This window comes from Oncorhynchus gorbuscha, linkage group LG24, assembly GCF_021184085.1.
Source record: "Oncorhynchus gorbuscha isolate QuinsamMale2020 ecotype Even-year linkage group LG24, OgorEven_v1.0, whole genome shotgun sequence".
In the NCBI taxonomy this organism is placed as follows: Eukaryota; Metazoa; Chordata; class Actinopteri; order Salmoniformes; family Salmonidae; genus Oncorhynchus; species Oncorhynchus gorbuscha.
In genome coordinates, this window is record NC_060196.1 from 30,635,682 (window position 1) to 30,654,369 (window position 18,688).

The 18,688-nt window shown below is 44.7% G+C and overlaps 1 protein-coding gene across 1 annotated transcript; it reads left to right on the forward strand.

Annotated features, from left to right (window-relative positions):
• Positions 1–2,778: 2,778 nt before the first annotated feature.
• Positions 2,779–17,533, forward strand: LOC124012208 (ATPase family AAA domain-containing protein 2-like). The gene is made up of 30 exons (XM_046325685.1): positions 2,779–3,036; positions 3,214–3,308; positions 3,988–4,037; positions 4,279–4,378; positions 4,678–4,750; positions 5,399–5,477; positions 5,576–5,713; positions 6,053–6,170; positions 6,463–6,480; positions 6,621–6,713; positions 7,791–7,899; positions 8,064–8,179; positions 8,460–8,634; positions 8,887–8,975; positions 9,096–9,255; positions 9,425–9,515; positions 9,725–10,039; positions 10,260–10,377; positions 10,496–10,682; positions 10,899–11,084; positions 13,193–13,328; positions 13,442–13,638; positions 14,229–14,388; positions 14,676–14,798; positions 15,148–15,288; positions 15,951–16,126; positions 16,286–16,463; positions 16,843–16,970; positions 17,148–17,276; positions 17,448–17,533. The coding sequence occupies exons 1-30, from the start codon at positions 2,917–2,919 to the stop codon at positions 17,478–17,480; spliced, it is 3,831 nt and encodes a 1,276-aa protein (XP_046181641.1). The 5' UTR covers positions 2,779–2,916; the 3' UTR covers positions 17,481–17,533.
• Positions 17,534–18,688: the final 1,155 nt, after the last annotated feature.

The window sequence follows — 18,688 nt, forward strand, 5'->3', positions numbered from 1 at the left end:
ACCTCCTTAATAAAGTTGGTTTTGAAGCATAAACTGGGATTTTTTTCTGACTGATATTATGATTGTCTGTGTTTCATATCTGCAACGTATTTAAAACCCTTTCATTGGCAAAGGAATGTTGCTGCCGTGGATACTAACGTTTAGCTATGCAGTGAAATAATTTAATCATTAAACGATGGTGCATATATTTTGTAAATGCATTGGAGATAATTATGGTTTAAGAGTGATGACTTGATAGAAATAATAGGTTTTATATTATGATTAATATTATTCTTCTGATTGAAATACTGACTGCAATTATGTTATGGTTTGGATACTGGCTCTGAAGTTATGTGCTGGGGATAATTACATTTATGACATTATGTTTATAATATACAATATGATATGAATGATCATGTGAATTCCTTATTCAATTATTTGAAATATGCTAATTACAAATGTTTATTTGTTTTAGCAGATACAGGTCATGTAGTGTATGTGGACACCTGCTCATTTCATTCTAAAATGATGGGCATTAATATGGAGTAGGTCCCCCCTTTGCTGCTATAACAGCCTTGACTCTTCTGGGAAGGCTTTCCACTAGATGTTGGAACATTGCTGCGGGGACTTGCTTCCATTCAGCCACGAGCATTGGTGAGGTCGGGCACTGATGTTACGCGATTAGGCCTGGTTCGCAGTCGGCGTTCCAATTCATCCCAAAGGTGTTCAACGGGGTTGAGGTAAGGACTCTGTGCAGCCCATTCATTTCTGTATGGACCACACTTTTTGCATGGCGGCATTGTCATGCTGGAACAGGAAAGGGGCTTCCCCAAACTGTTGCCACAAAGTTGGAAGCACAGACTCATCTTGAATGTTATTGAATGCTGTAGATGGTGAAGCGTGATTCATCACTCCGGAGAACTTGTTTCCACTGCTTCAGAGTCCAATGGCGGCGAGCTTAACACCACTCCAGCCGACGCATGGCATTGCGCATGGTGATCTTAGGCTTGTATGCGTCTGCTCGGCCATGGAAACCCATTTCATGAAGCTCCCTCTGATCGGTATAGTCCTGACGTTGCTTCCTGAGGCCGTTGGAACTCTGTACTGAGTGTTGCAACCAAGGACAGACTATTACTAATTTGAAGGGTTATCCAGATACTTTTGCATATGGTTTATATCAATAAGGAAACAAGGCAACAGTAAATATGTCGTCCCCTACCAATGATGCAGCCCCCCCACCCCCTTCGACCAATTGAGATTGCTTGTGACTAATACATTTCAGTTAATTATCTACCCCCATTGTAGCCTTGTGCAAACCATCCTGATCTCACGAGCTTACATTCTGTATCGCTACACATAACAGAATGTAAGCTCGCTAGATCAGGATTGTACCAAGATTGACCAGAGCCTGTCATTTCAAATAGGAACAAATGAGCCATAGTGGGCGGAAAAATCCAAGAGCTGGGCAGAGCCAAGCACGAGCTAGCAAGATTCTATTGGCGCATTCTAGCAGGCACTTGCATATTTTCATTGGGGAATGCTTACTCTGTGAAGTGTGTTTGTGCAATAACTCAATTCGCATTTGCACCTTTATAAACTTTTGCAAAGGGTAAAGTCTACAGATCTTAACTACCATCTGTTACGAACAGAGTGGACTTTGGGAACAGACGCCTCACAAGTCCTCAACTGGCAGCTTCATTAAATAGTACCCACAAAACACCACTCTCAACAGTGAAGAGGTGACTCCGGGATGCTGGACTTCTAGGCAGAGAGAAATGAGAAAAAGCCTTATCTCAGACTGGCCAATAAATAGAAAAGATTAAGATGGGCAAAAGAACACAGACACTGGACAGAGGAACTGTGCCTAGAAGGCTATCATCCTGGAGTCGCCTCTTTACTGTTGAGTTGAGACTGGTGTTTTGCGGGTACTATTTAATAAAGCTGCCAGTTGAGGACTTGTGAGGTGTCTGTTTCTTAAACTAGACACTAATGTACTTGTCTTCTTGCTCAGTTGTGCACCGGGGCCTCCCATCCCTCTTTCTATTCTGGTTAGAGCCAGTTTGCGCTGTTCTGTGAAGGGAGTAGTACACAGAGTTGTACGGGATCTTCAGTTCCTCGCATGGAACAGCCTTCATTTCTCAGAACAAGAATAGACTGACGAGTTTCAGAAGAAAGGTCTTTGTTTCTGGCCATTTTGAGCCTGTAATCGAACCCACAAATGTTGATGCTACAGATACTCAACTAGTCTAAGAAGGCCAGTTTTATTGCTTCTTTAATAAGGACAACAGTGTTAAGCTGTGCTAACATAATTGCAAAAGGGTTTTCTAATGATCAATTAACCTTTTAAAATGATAAACTTGGATTAGCTAACACAACGTGCCGTTGCAACACAGGAGTGATGGTTGCTGATAATGGGCCTCTGTACGCCTATGTAGATATTCCATAAAAAAAATCGGCCGTTTCCAGCTACAATAATAATTTACAGTGTAGGCATTAATGTTAATGTGCTTTTCTTTAAAAACAAGGACATTTCAAATTGACCCCAAACTTTTCAAAGTTAGTGTATGTATGTAGGCAATGTCCTTGTCTATAACTGTTCTGTACTTTGTCATGTTTTTGTACGTTTTATGTGGACCCCAGGAATAATAGCTGCTGCATGTGCCGTAGCTAATGGAGATTCATAAACTAATCTTTCCGCCCCAGGGGATGTAAAACGAACGCTGCCAGCATACGATCTGTGACGTAGGTGGCGACAGAATTCGGTCTTTTGAATTTATACAGAAGTAGTTTTGACAGCTCAGGTTTGCTAGAACCTTGTTCACAATTCGCAATTATATCGAGATAGACCGATGCATACCATTGTTAACATTGCACTTGTGAATAATTGTCCGTAGTATTAGCTATTCAACCCCATAAATGCGCACTTAATTCAACACAATGGTGATTATAGGTAGAATTTCGGACGCAGACCAATCAACAAACCAAAAGTCTTCACAACCAGACGCCGATTTTCAATCCCCGCAGAATTTACCGAGGAAGTCCGCACGCTTGACTAAGGTGAGTTGAACAATTCTCGTGTCCTCATTTGAAAACTGTCAAGTCACCTCAGCTCTTCGCAAAATCTGCAAATGTCACCGATATAAAAAAATATATAATTGTTGTACATTTCTAAAATTTGTCTTAAACAAACTACTACTATTAAAAAAAAATGAGTTCTGCTGTTCTCTTTCTCAGGGATATGTTGATGAGAAGGAACGGCATATTATCTCCTTGGAAGAGCTAAATGAGCAAATACCAGAGAACGGGAGACCTGTCAGAAAGATAACAAGGCAAGTCAGAGTACTCACGAGTTAAATATTAGGGATGTATACTGAACGAAAATATAAACACATCATGCAAAGTGTTGGTCCCATGTTTCAAGAGCTGAAATAAAAGATCTGACATTTTCCATATGCACAAAAAGCTTATTTCTCTCAAATTTGGTGCTCAAATTTGTTGCGTCATACCCAAGACTCGAGGCTGTAATCGCCGCCAATGTGCTTTAAAAAAGTGAAGGGTCTGAATAGTTATGTAAATGTGATATTCCTGTTTTTGCTCTTTCATTATGGGGTATTGTGTGTAGATTGATGAGGAAAATGTCTTATTTAATCCATTTTAGAATAAGGCTGTAATTTAAGAAAATGTGGAAAAAGTCAAGGGGTCTGAAATACTTGCCTAATGCACTGAATAAACATTTTGGCATGTGGTAGGCTAATGTTTCTATCCCTAAGCCAGGTATAAAGTCAAGATGCGTCGTTGTCTGCAGTCTTACAGTAGCCTGGGTACCAGTCTGTTTAGGTAACTTTCCACTCCCTGTAGGCCTACTCCATGTCATTGCTGGGGTGGAATGTTAGCTGAACAGACTGGTACCCAGGCTAGTCCTACAGAGCACTGATTTTGATACCATCAAGTATTCTTCTGACATTTTAAGGTAATTTTTTTTCAATGTTATTTTTGATTCATTCCCAGGAAATCACCCAGGTTTCAGGTCAATGGGGCCAGTGAAGATGACCAAAGTGGTGAGTTTAAAGCATGTTTGACATTATGATGCAAACACAATCTAGGTCTTTCCTAGAACACAACAATTCACCTATTCACCTATTTAGACATGCCATAAAAAACACACAGCAATAAAAATAAAATAAAAAATAAAAAGAGGATTTCCCACAATTGACTCAAAAGAATCATTCACATTCACACTCATTCACCTACACAGAATTGTGAATAAGTTATGAATTGTGTTTCGAATACCTGTTCCAGAGGGGTCCCCTAGACCTGGAGGATCCCAGGGGGTTTTGAGACGCAGCACCAGAACCACCAGGGACCAACAGTCCATGATCTACAACTGCCTCATCACTGAGTAAGGAGCATCACTACAAAATCCTGATCCCCCCCCCCGTGTGTCCTTGTTCCCTAGTCTCTTATTTACTTCCCCAGTAGAGTGTGTAACATGGGGGATAGTCTTAATACAGGGACTATTTGGGTTATTACAGATGTCAGACGTGGGTTATTATAGGCATATTACAAATTCCTCTGCTTTCCCCCCCAAATAAGTACACAATTAATGCTTATTGCATTGGGGCCCAAAACCTCCACGAAGTCATGCTAAAGAAGGATACCATCAGAAGTTTTTATGTTGTCACTTGTTTTTCTCCGTAGTACTGCTGAGGCGGTCCTCCACAAGATTGATGACATGAAGATGTGCCGCCACTTGAAAAACTCCAAACAATCAGTGAGGCCTTTTCCATCTTGTGAAATATAATTTTGCCATTCAGCCACCCACAAAGGCAGGGATGACATACAGTACAGAGTGTATAAGTTGCAAACAATAAGAAACCATTCATTGACATTGAAGACTCACACTAACTCTACCCAAACACAAGGGCTCGTTGCCCTGTAGAAATTTTTACATAATAACTGGCCACTTTTTCCAGGTTCTGTATCTTCTGCTACCGCACACAATCTCTTATCAGGCCATTGTAAGGGTGTTGCACCCATCTGTGGTCCACCACCTTTCGCTCTCCCTCTCTGCCCTCAGCAGTCCTCTGTGCTGTGGTTTTGGGGAAAGTAATCACACTACTGTGATGTTGTTGCCTCATTCACCAGCAGATGACTGATAAAGGGTTTATCAGTGGCCACCATATTTGAAGAAACCGGAGTAGTAATACATTTAATTAGAATTTCACACAGTTATCCCTGGTTTATAGCCTTGAGATATGAGAAATGAGACTAATGCATGGAAATGACCAATGATCCCTTTTGAGATTTGAAGTCTCACTGAAATATGTACCATTGTGTCATACCGGTCATTGAAAAAGGACATGGCTATACCATAACAGTTGTATCTATGAAGTTTATAGATTTTTTTGTTAATTCGCAGATGATGTATTCTAAAGCCCAGCGAAAGAAGACTACCGACTCTCCAACAGTAAAAACAGTTTCCAAACAAGAAACTGAAGGTATGTTTCTATTGTAGTTTAGGGGAAAGCTACAGTATGTTTGACCATAACGCTCTAAACAGGAGTTCATTAACTTTTGGTCCAACACCTATTTCCAGAGTACTCTGATGACGGTGGAGATGATGAGGACGACGATGAGGATGACGATGATGAAGACGATGAAAACGACAATAACGGCAAGCGCTATGAACCTCGACAGAAAAAAGCGGTGGTTCGTTACCATGCGCCACTGGATGGTTGGTCCTTTTCACATTTGAATCCCGTAAAAAGCACATCCCAACGTATTACTCTTCACTGAACTAGAGCCTTCTGAGAAATGTTCTCTGTAAATTAGCGTAGTTCCACCAATTCGGTGCCTTTTGAGAAGTGTAACTTAGTTGAAAATACAAAATACAAGGATTTCATCACATCTTAATGTGATTTAATGTCAACCTTCATCAGAGCATATCTCCACAAACAATATTCTGATCTAGAAAGCAAAACTGAGCCTAGATCAACACTCCCACTGAAGTGCTTGACTATGGGCAGGGAGATCAGTGCTTATCATGTTACTCCTCTCACTGTTTCATCTGTAGAATCCAGGAATCAGCCGCCCATGTTTTTTGACCGTCAGGCAACTTCCACTAGAGGGAGCTACCGCATCAGTGCCTCAGTGCCCAGGAGTGCCTATACTACCAGCCGAAGGAGTGGCAGGTCTGCACTGTTGCTCACCCTCCCACAGTACTCTACTTCACTGGCACTTTACCAATAGTCTTAGTCCATATGTATATTACATTGGTTTTATTGTGTTATTTTTTTAGGATCAAAATCTGTTTTAACCTAAATATATTGTAGGGTCCAGTAAGGCTGTGTTTCATGTGTTGGGTCTTTGTAAATGGTTCTGGTTTGTTGTCCAAGGGCTGCTCTTGTAGGACGTTGTGAATATAGATTACTTTTCAATGTGAGGTTTTAATGTTTTTCATATCTTTTCTTGTTTCACCAACAGGATTGGGTCTATAGGCAGGTGAGTCTTTGGCACAATTTAAACAACTTTGGTCTCACATTTGCTATTGGGGACTGACAGCTTGCGAAGAGAGGAGCACCGTAAAGTAGCAAAGAAGTTTGTCCTTTCTCTGTCTCCTTATGGTTTGGTTTGACCCACAGGAAAAGGTATGCTTGGCACACGCAGGAAGCCAGCTCCTCTGATGAGGATGACTCCTCTGATGAGGAAGACGCAGAGCAAGAAGCCAAGAACAGGTCAGTTAACATGTCATCAGTTTGATACACTTTAACAGTTTTACTTGTCCCTACAATGGTAAAATGTTTAATTTAGTTCACAGATGACATCTCCGCTAGAAATTGGTACTACAGCCTCCCGGGTGGCGCAGTGGTTAAGGGCGCTGTACTGCAGCGCCAGCTGTGCCATCAGAGACTCGGTTCGTGCCCAGGCTCTGTCGTAACCGGCCGCGACCGGGAGGTCCGTGGGGCGACGCACAGGTCGCGTCGTCCGGGTTAGGGAGGGCTTGGCCGGTAGGGATGTCATTGTCTCATCGCGCACCAGCGACTCCTGTGGCGGGCCGGATGCAGTGCACGCTAACCAAGGTTTCCAGGTGTACAGTGTTTCCTCCGACACATTGGTGCAGCTGGCTTCCGGGTTGGATGCGCGCTGTGTTAAGAAGCAGTGCGGCTTGGTTGGGTTGTGTATCGGAGAACGCATGACTTTCAACCTTCGTCTCTCCCGAGCCCGTACGGGAGTTGTAGCGATGAGACAAGATAGTAAAAACAACTACTAAAAACAATTGGATACCACGAAATTGGGGAGAAAAAGGGGTAAAAAAAGAAAAGACTACAGAAAGGATTAAACAATGTTTTGTTACATATTACATCATTTTTTATACTGATCATCTGTTATTTGACATCACATATTATCTTGGACACGATTCAATCATATTTAAAGGATAATGAACATGCTAGAAGAAAAGGGCCTGCTGAGCAGACCAATGATTCCCCACTCTTGAATGTTTTTTGAACTGTGCCTATGACAACATGAGTGGTGGTCGTCGATGATGTAATAATTGACGAAGGTTCCAGCTTGGTTGTTCTAGTAAATATCTCCTTGGTGAGGTTCATTGGGAGCCAGACCTTTTAGAGTGAACACATGATCTTTTACTCATGAGTTTCTCCTATATGAGACTAACACAAGAAACTATATTAATATCTGGATTTTTAAACAAAATCTTAGTCTAATATTTTACACCAGCGGAATCCGGTGTGGTTTTGAGCATTTGCTCAGAATAAGCTTGCCAAAACCGCACATTTTGGGATCCCTCTCAGGTGTCTGCCTCTGAATTTGCGCAAAGAGGACATTTTGGGAATCCATAAGGACAGAATGAAGATGGGTGCGAGCCTGGCGGATGTCGACCCCATGGTGATTGACCAGTCGGTAGGTTCTAACATTACAGTCAGCTGAATTGAAATGTGAAATGATTTTTAAGCCATTTTTAAATGTATTTTTTCATCTCAAAGTTGGTTTGCTACATGCTATGGTCTTTAAATTATCTTCCTGCTTCTTCTGTGTAATGTACCAACCCTCTCTCTTACCTCAAGGTGCGCTTTGACAGCGTTGGCGGTCTGACAAGCCACATCTCTGCCCTGAAAGAGATGGTAGTCTTCCCTCTGCTCTACCCAGAGGTGTTTGAGAAATTCAAGATCCAGCCCCCAAGGTGAGCACTTGTTTTAGGGTTGAAAAGCTAACATACTTTATTGGGTAACTAGCAGTTGATTTACATGATCTTGGATAGCTTACAATAATGACATGGGAAATAGCTTATGACTCGACGAGGAACTTACTTGTGGGTGAGCAACTCGAATGGATCCTGTCAATGGATTTAAGCCCCACCCCCAACCCTAATCACAGCCTTATCCACTAATTGAATTGGCTCTTGGATCAGTTGTGTCCTTTGCAAGGATCTGTTCTAAGACAATCCCTGTTGTCTATTGCAGGGGCTGCCTGTTCTATGGTCCCCCGGGTACGGGGAAGACCCTGGTAGCTAGAGCGCTGGCCAACGAGTGCAGCCAGGGGGACAGGAAGGTGGCCTTCTTCATGAGGAAGGGGGCCGACTGCTTGAGCAAGTGGGTGGGCGAGTCGGAACGCCAGCTCAGGCTGCTCTTTGACCAAGTACAGTACATTTCCTCATACAACACACTGGAGATCATTCATACAATTATCACTGGTGCGTTCAGTTTTTGTGAGACCATTGAGTCTAGTATTTGCCTATCTATCAGAATTTCCTGCTCAAGTCACTATTGGTCTCTTGTTGTAAATCTGCAAAGTGAAATGCGAGGGTGGCAGGCTGGCTGTTTTAGGGTAATGCCTATTATATAGGGATGTACTTGCACTGACCGCAAGACTCATTATTTGTACCCACAGGCCTACCAGATGCGGCCAGCCATTATCTTCTTTGATGAAATCGATGGGCTGGCTCCGGTTCGCTCCAGTCGCCAAGACCAGATACACAGGTGAGACATTTCAGCCACTCTTCATTTCACACCAGTGAAGTCACTGCTTACATAGACTTACCCTTGATTGCACCTGCATGCCAAACATTGTGTACTCCCCCTTGTGGTTCCTTCCCGCAGTTCCATCGTGTCCACCCTGTTGGCCCTGATGGACGGCCTGGATAGCCGAGGAGAGGTGGTGGTGATTGGCGCCACCAACCGACTGGACTCCATCGACCCCGCCCTTAGACGCCCCGGACGCTTCGACAGGGAGTTCCTCTTTGGCCTCCCTGATCGTGAGGTAAGACTGATCCCCTGTGTGTGTGTGTGTGGGGGGATCCTCACTTGAGTTGATATGTGTGCATGTGTAACTCCAATGTTTATCCGACTCTTCCACTGAAATCGGAGACCTACGTGCAGTTACGTTTCATTTGTGTGCTTTACCTTTTAATTTCTTTCTCCAACTCCAGTCCCGGAAAGATATCCTAAAGATTCACACCAGACAGTGGAGTCCTACACCGTCCGATCCTTTCCTGGAGGAGTTGGCTGATAAATGTGTTGGTAGGTGCCTAATGTATTCCAAATCAACTCTAGCATTGGGGAAGTCGAGATTTCACAATAATTGTGAGAACAAAAAGGACTATGTAGTTTTGCTGTCTCATAATATCCAGACCGATCACCACAATTCATCTATCGATTTAACACAGTTCCACAGTCAATCTGACACATGCCACGTATTAAACACAACATCTTCCCCCTCTGTACCCCAGGCTACTGCGGTGCCGACATCAAGGCGGTGTGCGCCGAGGCAGCCCTCTGCGCGCTACGCCGCCGTTACCCCCAGATCTACGGCACGTCCCAGAAGCTCCTGCTGGATGTGGGCTCAATCAACATCAACAGCAGGGACTTTGTGGCCGCCATGAGGAAGATGGTGCCAGCCTCCCAGAGGGCCGTGTCGTCCCCTGCCAAGGCCCTGACCCCCGTGGTCACGCCTCTGCTGGGCCCCGAACTCACCAACGTGCTGGACGCACTGCAGAAGGTCTTCCCCCACGCCGAGCAGGGCCTCAAGAGGAAGAGGGACACAGGTGGGTCCGGGTCGCGGTTCAGTTTGGTCTGGAAACACAGTCACGGTCGTTGATATCTGGTCCCAGATTTATTTTGTGCTGTCTTGCCGATTCCTATTGTCATGCCAATGTTGGCTATACAGCACAAACAGATGTGGGACCAGGCTAGGTCACTGTTAGAGTTGATCGTTGGTTAAGTTCAGTTGATGCAACTTCTTAATCAACTTTTTCCTTTGATCAGATCTGACAGCTAGCATTCTGGAGGATGACCTCATGTACAGTGGGGATGAGGGCCCCTCAACCAATAATTCCATCACCAAACAGACCACCACCAAAGGGAGCTTCCTCCATTTTGCCAGGTAAGGCAACCTATAAGACGTAGATATGTAGATTAAATAAACCCCCTATTCTCGTTGTTTCCGTTCATAATCACATCCCGGAGTCTCCATTCACTTCACCTCTCGCCTCCTGTTCCAGGAGTGCGACCTGCCACCCCACCACCTACCGGCCCAGGCTGCTGCTGGCCGGGCGTCCTGGGGCGGGTCAGAGCTCCCACCTGGCCCCCGCCGTGCTCCACGCCCTGGAGAAGTTCACCGTCTACACCCTGGACATGGCCGTGCTGTTTGGAGTCAGCTGCACCTCCCCCGAGGAGGCCTGTGCTCAGGTACTGGCTGAACCGAATGTAGTCTTCTAGAAGTGAAGTGTTAACATGCTCCTCTCATTTGTGGTGGAGAGAACTATAGCCCGGAAGTTGACTTCAATGTAGAAAGGCTAACTCCATCAAGCACATAATTACTAAGTCAAGTGCAATTTGCATCCCGACCTAAGTGCTAGGTTGGTGAGTGATAGTGTCGGTGACCTCTCGCCCTGCCTTCCCCAGGTGTTCTGCGAGGCCAAGCGGACCTCCCCCAGCATCCTGTACATCCCCCACATCCAGCAGTGGTGGGACACGGTGGGCCTGACCCTCAAGGCCACATTCCTCAGCCTGCTGCAGGACATCCCCTCCTTCTCCCCCATTATGCTGCTGGCCACCAGCAACGTGGCTCACCACGACTTGGCTGACGAGGTAGGTCTTACCTGGGCCTCCCCCACCAGTCCCAGTGGGGCAAACCACCTGGGATGTATCGTTTCATTGCGCTTGACTTAACAGAATTAATCACATTACAACTTGTCAATGAACGCCGTTAGGAATTAAGCTCATCGCTACTTTAAAAAGTGTGTGCAAGAGTGGGGTAAAACCAGGACCAGTTTATAACAATCAGCCCAAAGCGAGATGGAAGCTGTGTAAAATGGATCTAGGCAGCAAGCTGCTTATTTGAAGATGTAACAAACTAACCCGAAATTACAATACACAGTGCATGTTATAGAAAATATACCGAAAATGTGTTACAGGATATCTATGGCACACAAAAACATAACGTCTTAACACGAACACGCTTAGCCTATGCCGCTCAAATTGCTCATCCATATATTTACAGTGGGGCAAAAAAGTATTTAGTCACCCACCAATTGTGCAAGCTCTCCCACTTAAAAAGATGAGGCCTGTAATTTTCATCAGAGGTACACTTCAACCATGACAGACAAAATGAGGAAAAAAAATCCAGAAAATCACATTGTAGGATTTGTAATGAATTTATTTGCAAATTATGGTGGAAAATAAGTATTTGGTAATCTACAAACAAGCAAGATGTCTCACAGACCTGTAACTTCTTCTTTAAGAGGCTCCTCTGTCCTCTACTCGTTACCTGTATTAATGGCACCTGTTTGAACTTGATATCAGTATAAAAGACACCTGTCCACAACCTCAAACAGTCACACTCCAAACTCCACTATGGCCAAGACCAAAGAGCTGTTAAAGGACACCAGAAACAAAATTGTAAACCTGCACCAGACTTGGAAGACTGAATCTGCAATAGGTAAGCAGCTTGGTTTGAAGAAATCAACTGTGGGAGCAATTATTAGGAAATGGAAGACATACAAGACCACTGATAATCTCCCTCGATCTGGGGCTCCACGCAAGATCTCACCCCGTGGGGTCAAAATGATCACAAGAACGGTGAGCAAAAATCCCAGAACCACACGGGGGGACCTAGTGAATGATCTGCAGAGAGCTGGGACCAAAGTAACAAAGCCTACCATCAGTAACACACTACGCCGCCAGGGACTCAAATCCTGCAGTGCCAGACGTGTCCCCCTGCTTAAGCCAGTACATGTCCAGGCCCGTCTGAAGTTTGCTAGAGAGCATTTGGATGATCCAGAAGAAGATTGGGAGAATGTCATATGGTCAGATGAAACCAAAATATAACTTTTTGGTAAAAACTCAACTCGTCGTGTTTGGAGGACAAAGAATGCTGAGTTGCATCCAAAGAACACCATACCTACTGTGAAGCATGGGGTTGGAAACATCATGTTTTTCTGCAAAGGTACCAGGACGACTGATCCATTGAGTGAAAACCTCCTTCCATCAGCAAGGGCATTGAAGATGAAACGTGGCTGGGTCTTTCAGCATGACAATGATCCCAAACACACCACCCGTGCAAACGAAGGAGTGGCTTCGTAAGAAGCATTTCAAGGTCCAGGAGTGGCCTAGCCAGTCTCCAGATCTCAACCCCATAGAAAATCTTTGGAGGAGTTGAAAGTCTGTGTTGCCCAGCAACAGCCTCCAAAACATCACTGCTCTAGAAGAGATCTGCATGGAGGAATTGGCCAAAATACCAGCAACAGTGTGTGAAAACCTTGTGAAGACTTACAGAAAACGTTTGACCTCTGTCATTGCCAACAAAGGGTATATAACAAAGTATTGAGAAACTTTTGTTATTGACCAAAAATTTATTTTCCACCATAATTTGCAAATAAATTCATAAAAAATCCTACAATGTGATTTTCTGGATTTTTTCCCTCATTTTGTCTGTCATAGTTGAAGTGTACCTATGATGAAAATTACAGGCCTCATCTTTTTAAGTGGGAGAACTTGCACAATTGGTGGCTGACTAAATACTTTTTTGCCCCACTGTACATCACAAGTACTGTAGAGGAGTACCTTACTGGGCTACTCAACCCATTTTGCTTTTTAATTTTTTAATTTCAAATTTTTACGTTCAGTTAATACTCTTTGTAGAGGTGAAGGCCCTAAATGGTCACTGAGGTAACTATTCCACAATTTGTCTCTCGCAGATCCAGACTCTGTTCCGGTTGGAGTACGGAGAAGTGCACTCTATCAAAACTCCCACCCAGCAGGAGAGAAGGAAGTTCTTTGAGAATCTCATCCTTAGCCAGGCTGCCAGGGCACCTGCTTCCAAGAAGAAAGCCTGTAAGTACAAGACACGTATACCTTTTGGTAATCACTTGGTATAATTGCTGTTTGTGTCCCATCTCCATTTGAACCATCCTTCTCCTTTACCCGCTCTGCCTCCCCCGCGTCAGTGATGCATGCCATGGAGGTGCTCCCCCTTGCCCCTCCTCCTCCCCCCAGGCAGATGAGTGAGAGGGAGCGTCTGCGTCTGGAGGAGCAGGAGGAGGACACACTCAGGGAGCTGAGGCTGTTCCTGCGCAACGTCACCGAGCGCCTCTCCCAGGACAAGCGCTTCAAGGCCTTCACTAAGCCTGTGGATGTCGAAGAGGTAGGGAGAAAACAACAAAAAAGAGAGAGGAACAAGGAAGGAAGATGTGGTGTTGTCGTCCTGTGTCGGGTGCCGTCTTTCGGATGGGACGTTAAATTGGTGTCCTGACTCTCTGTGGTCACTAAAGATTCCATGGTACTTGTTGTTGTAAGAGTAGTGGTGTTAACCCCGGAGTCCGGGAAAAAGTCTCAATCTGGCCCTCAAACCATCATGGCCACCTAATAATCCCCAGCTTCCAATTGGCTCATTCACCCCCCCCCTCCCTCCCTTTGTAACTATTCCCCAGGTTGTGGCTTTAAATGAGAATATGTTCTCAGTGAACTTAACTGGTAAAATAAATAAATACAAATAGTCAAGATTACTTTTACTCTTAATGTAAGCTGAGTGTTGACTGACCCAAACTTAACTACTTAACTAGCGAGTCTGAATACAAGTACATACAGTCTAAGTGAGCTGTGGTTCCTTGGGCTGCACTGTTATCACCTCAGATCTGTAGCGTCTCCGTTACCGACGCTCTCATCCAAAACAACCTATCAGAGTGGTATTGTGTCCCCCCATCTTATCAATGGCTTGTGTTCTTCTCTCGCCAGGTTCCTGACTATATTAAGGTGATCAGGCATCCCATGGACCTCTCCACTGTGCTGTCCAAGGTCGACCTCCACAAGTACGTGACCGTCAGGGAGTTTGTCAACGACGTGGACCTGATCTGGAAGAACGCCCTGGAGTACAACCCTGACAGCGACCCATCTGGTATACATTCAACTGAATGCTGCTATTAAATGATAACTGAAATGTAATTCTAGCCTGGTTCCAGATCTGTTTTCCGCTGTCTTGCCAATGACCGTAGGAGTTGGCAAGACATCACAAACAGATCTGGGACCAAGCTTATCTTACTCCATTGAGTATGCTACATTTATTTTTGTTAGTTATCTCCCTTCTCATTGTTCCACTGCAGTTAGTCAGCCCCGCGGATGACAAGGCCCCCTACCTATGTACCTTTGTCATCAATGTCTCTCTCTCTCTCTTTGTGTTTCCAGATCGTCAGATTCGTCACCGGGCTTGTGCCCTGAAGGACACGACCCACGCCATCATCCGTGACGAACTGGACGAGGACTTTAACAGGATCTGTGAGCAGATCAGAGAGTCACGCAACAAGAGAGGTAATATCGTTGCCGTATTGCTGGAATTTAAAAGCTACGGTAGTGACGTGCAGGTAACATCTGTAGATGCATCTATCAGTAACATTTCAACTAACTATCTCCTAACCCTTATTCTAAACCTAAACCCAACCGTAGCCTGAACAAGCAGTTGCTTTATCAACAGATGGTTTGTTGATGGTATTCAAATAAAGTGTGACCAACCACTCTCCAGACGAGTTCAGCTAGTTGTCGTGTCGGTGTCAGCTTCTTGAACTATTTGTCCAATGATGAGATGAACCCTCTCTTATTTTCCCTGAAACGTCTTAGCTTTCACTGGCAAAGCGAATAACATGTGAATGTCTGCCAACAGGGTGCACGTCATCAAAGTTCGCCCCCTCTTACTACCAGACCTTGCCCAGAGAGGAAGGGTTCGCAGAGTCCAAGAGGCCAGGCGGTAACACTGGCAAAGACGCCAGCACCCCGTTCACTGCCAACACCCCACGGCCCGCACGTAAGTCTCACCACTCTACTTCTTAACTGTTTATCGGTAGGTCATTTGTTGCATAGGAAATTACATGCCTTCAGGAAGTCTTCATACTGGTAGACACTGGGCAACCAAGGTTTTTTTTACTGCTTGATTTACAGTATGTAAGCAGTTATTATCAGTCGTCCGTGTTTCAAAATGTAAGGGCAGAAAACTAATACCAGCCAGATGTGTTGCGAGGGATAGGAAGTGGACGTACCAACGATCAGGACAGGAACATAAGGAGGAAGTGGAGGAGTCTTTCCAGTTGAGTGGACCAGTCAGAAGTCCAGACCAAACAGTTAAAAAAATAAAATAAAAAAACCACCATGACATGGAAGAGCAGAAATTGAGAGCCAGGGAGGAGAGGAATATTCATGGTTACAGAGAAGTCTGTCTTTCTGCCTGTCCATTTCTCTATCATGTTAAATGACCTTCTCTATTTAACCTCTTTCCTAGCCCCGTGAGAAGAAACGAACCAAAATCAAATGGACCTCCGGCATCATAAAGAAGAATTAAAAAGAAAAAAGAAAAGTCTTCCTTTTCTTCCAACAATGAGATCACAACCTCTGGGGAGGAAGAGGGGGATGAGAGGGATTGAATAGAGGAGGGTGAAGAGAAACAAGCTAAGCCTTTGGAGACTATTCTAGAGAACGGCTATGGAGACTCCCCTATGGAGTGTACCTCGGAGAAGACCACTGCCGAGGATGTGGAAGAGGCCTGTGTTACAGAGCAGCCCATCACCCCCATTCCCAATGGAGACTGGCAACAGCAAGCTCAAGACCCCACAGAAGAATCACACAGGTCCAGTCTGGGGTCTAAGCCGGTCCAGTGGTGGCAGTCAATGGGAGACCATCATCAGCCTGCCAGCCCTCCAGTGGAACATGACCCAAGTCCAGTTAACAACACCCCTACAAAGGAGATAGATCAGAGGGAGAAACACCACGCAAAGAGCCTGACATTTTGGAGGAGGACTGGGACATAGGTCTGTATTAGAGTCCAGGACACGGGCAGCGAAGCAAGCTACTGCTTCTGGCCGACGGGAATCGTTCAGTCAGTCTCACTGAGCTCCGGAGCTCCTGCTGTTGGAGCTCTAACTCAGCACAACGCATCAGTTAAAGGGATATATCCACTTCTTGACTTATTTAAATACTCTTGTGAAAGTGAGTGCCTTTGGATGTACTGTAAATGTGATCGCCACAGCATGAGGGCGAGTGAACGCTTGCAGAAAGGTTGACTTTGTTGTAGATATCAAACAACATTAATAGTGCAAATGCTTATAATGGTCTTCTGTGCCTTAGTTTGCACGTTTTTCGAAGTAACACCTCTAAGATCTAGAATAGGAAACCATGCCCCCACTTAATGCTTCAGATCCAATGTTCGAGTAGAAACCTAATTTGCATGTTAGGAGATGTGTATGTCAACAGCAATTGCACATTGTGTTAGCAACAGCCTGTTCAGCCAGCAGGGGACTTCAGCTTCAGCCCCCCCCCCCCCCCCCCCCCCACCCTTCTGATTGCTTCCTGTGTTTCCCTCCAACAGAGAGGCGTGTGACCCGTGCCACTAGGACTCTGGTGCAGCAGCAACAGCAGTTGATTGACGTGGACAAGGCCCTGGAGATCCTGACCCAGAAGACCCCTCAGCTGGTTGTGGACCACGACAAACTCAAGGTACTGTACCCTCCTGACCAGTCTTTTAGGTCAGGCCATGCTTCTTACAATGTACCAGAACTACAACCAGAACGTTGTAGATCAGAAATATGGGTCCCGAAAACAATCATGGTCACAGCCAAACGCTTAACCATTCATCCTATATTCATAGTGATTTGTGTAATATTTATTGTCCAGGAATTGCTCAAAAGAGCTGTGTCCAAGACTGAGGGTTATGAGGTGCATCAGCTGGAGAAGCTCTATGCGTTGTTGTGTCAGAGCATCTACAGGTACCGCAAGAACTTTGATAAGACTGAGCTCGTACAGGTATGTGGCTTACAACTTATGACTCTTTCACGTCACTTGTAGGAAATACAGTGCATTGAGTATGGAAACCAAAAAGTTTCCCTACATTGAAATGTGTGCTTAGTTAATTCATGTGCATGTGAGTCACTTGAATGACTTAATCTTTGTTAATTTTCCTTTCATTCATTTTAGGAAATGAAGGGAGACATTGACAACTTTTCCTAACTTCGCTTGATGTTTTGCTTATTTCCATATTGTAATAAAATATGATGCATTTAAAGATCCTTTTTTTTTCTTTACCTATTACAATGCTACTAATCATGCATTACATTGGTCTGAAATTCGTTTTTCCATAATTTACTGTATTTGAGGTATGGACTTGAGTCAGAATTAAATTGAGACTTGCAGTCTTACAAGTCAGTGTGTGGGACCCACAGGACCAAAACAGCTGAGAAGTTTGGCCTCACACTTCAATGCTCCTAGTATGCTCTTTACTTTCTGCATATATGTCATATTGCTGAGTCTGTCTTTAATCTACCAGCTGGTGCACGAAATCTAATATTAATGGTATTCAAACACACCAAGACAGTTGTGATGAGGGCATGACAACGTCTATTCCCCACAGGAGACTGAAAAGATTTGCCATAGGTCCTCAGGTCCTCAAAAGGTTTTACAGCTGCACCGCGTCCTGACTAGTTGCATCACTGCTTAGTATGGCTACTGCTCGGCCTTCGACCGCAAGGCACTACAGAGGGTAGTGCTTATGGCCCAGTACATTACTGGGGCCAAGCTTCCTGCCATCCAGGACCTCTTTATTAGGCGGTGTCAAAGGAAGTCCCTAAAAATTGTCAAAGACTTCCTCCACCCTAGTCATAAACTGTTCTCTCTGCTACCGCACGGCAAACGGTACCGGAGCGCCAAGTCTAGGTCCAAAAGGCTTCTTACCAGCTTTTACCCCCAATCCATTAGACTCCTGAACAGCTAACCAAATGGCTACCCAGACTATTTTCATTGACCCCAACCACCACCCAATTTACCCCTACCTACATGTAAATATTACCTTGACTAAACTGTTCCACCGCACGTTGACTGCATGCCCCCCCCCCTGTATTTAGCCACATTGTCCCCCTGAAAATTGTTATGGCTTTAGAAGCTTCTGATAGGCTAATTGACATCATTTGAGTCAATTGGAGGTGTCCCTGTGGATGTATTTCTCAAGGCCTACCTTCAAACTCAGTGTTTCTTTGCTTGACATCATGGGAAAATCAAAAGAAATCAGCCAGAACCAGAAAAAAAAATGCTAGCCCTCCACAAGTCTGGTTCATCCTTGGGAGCAATTTCCAAACACCTGAAGGTACCACATTCACTTGTACTAATAGTAGTACGTAAGTAGAAACACCATGGGACAACGCAGCCGTCATATAGCTCAGGAA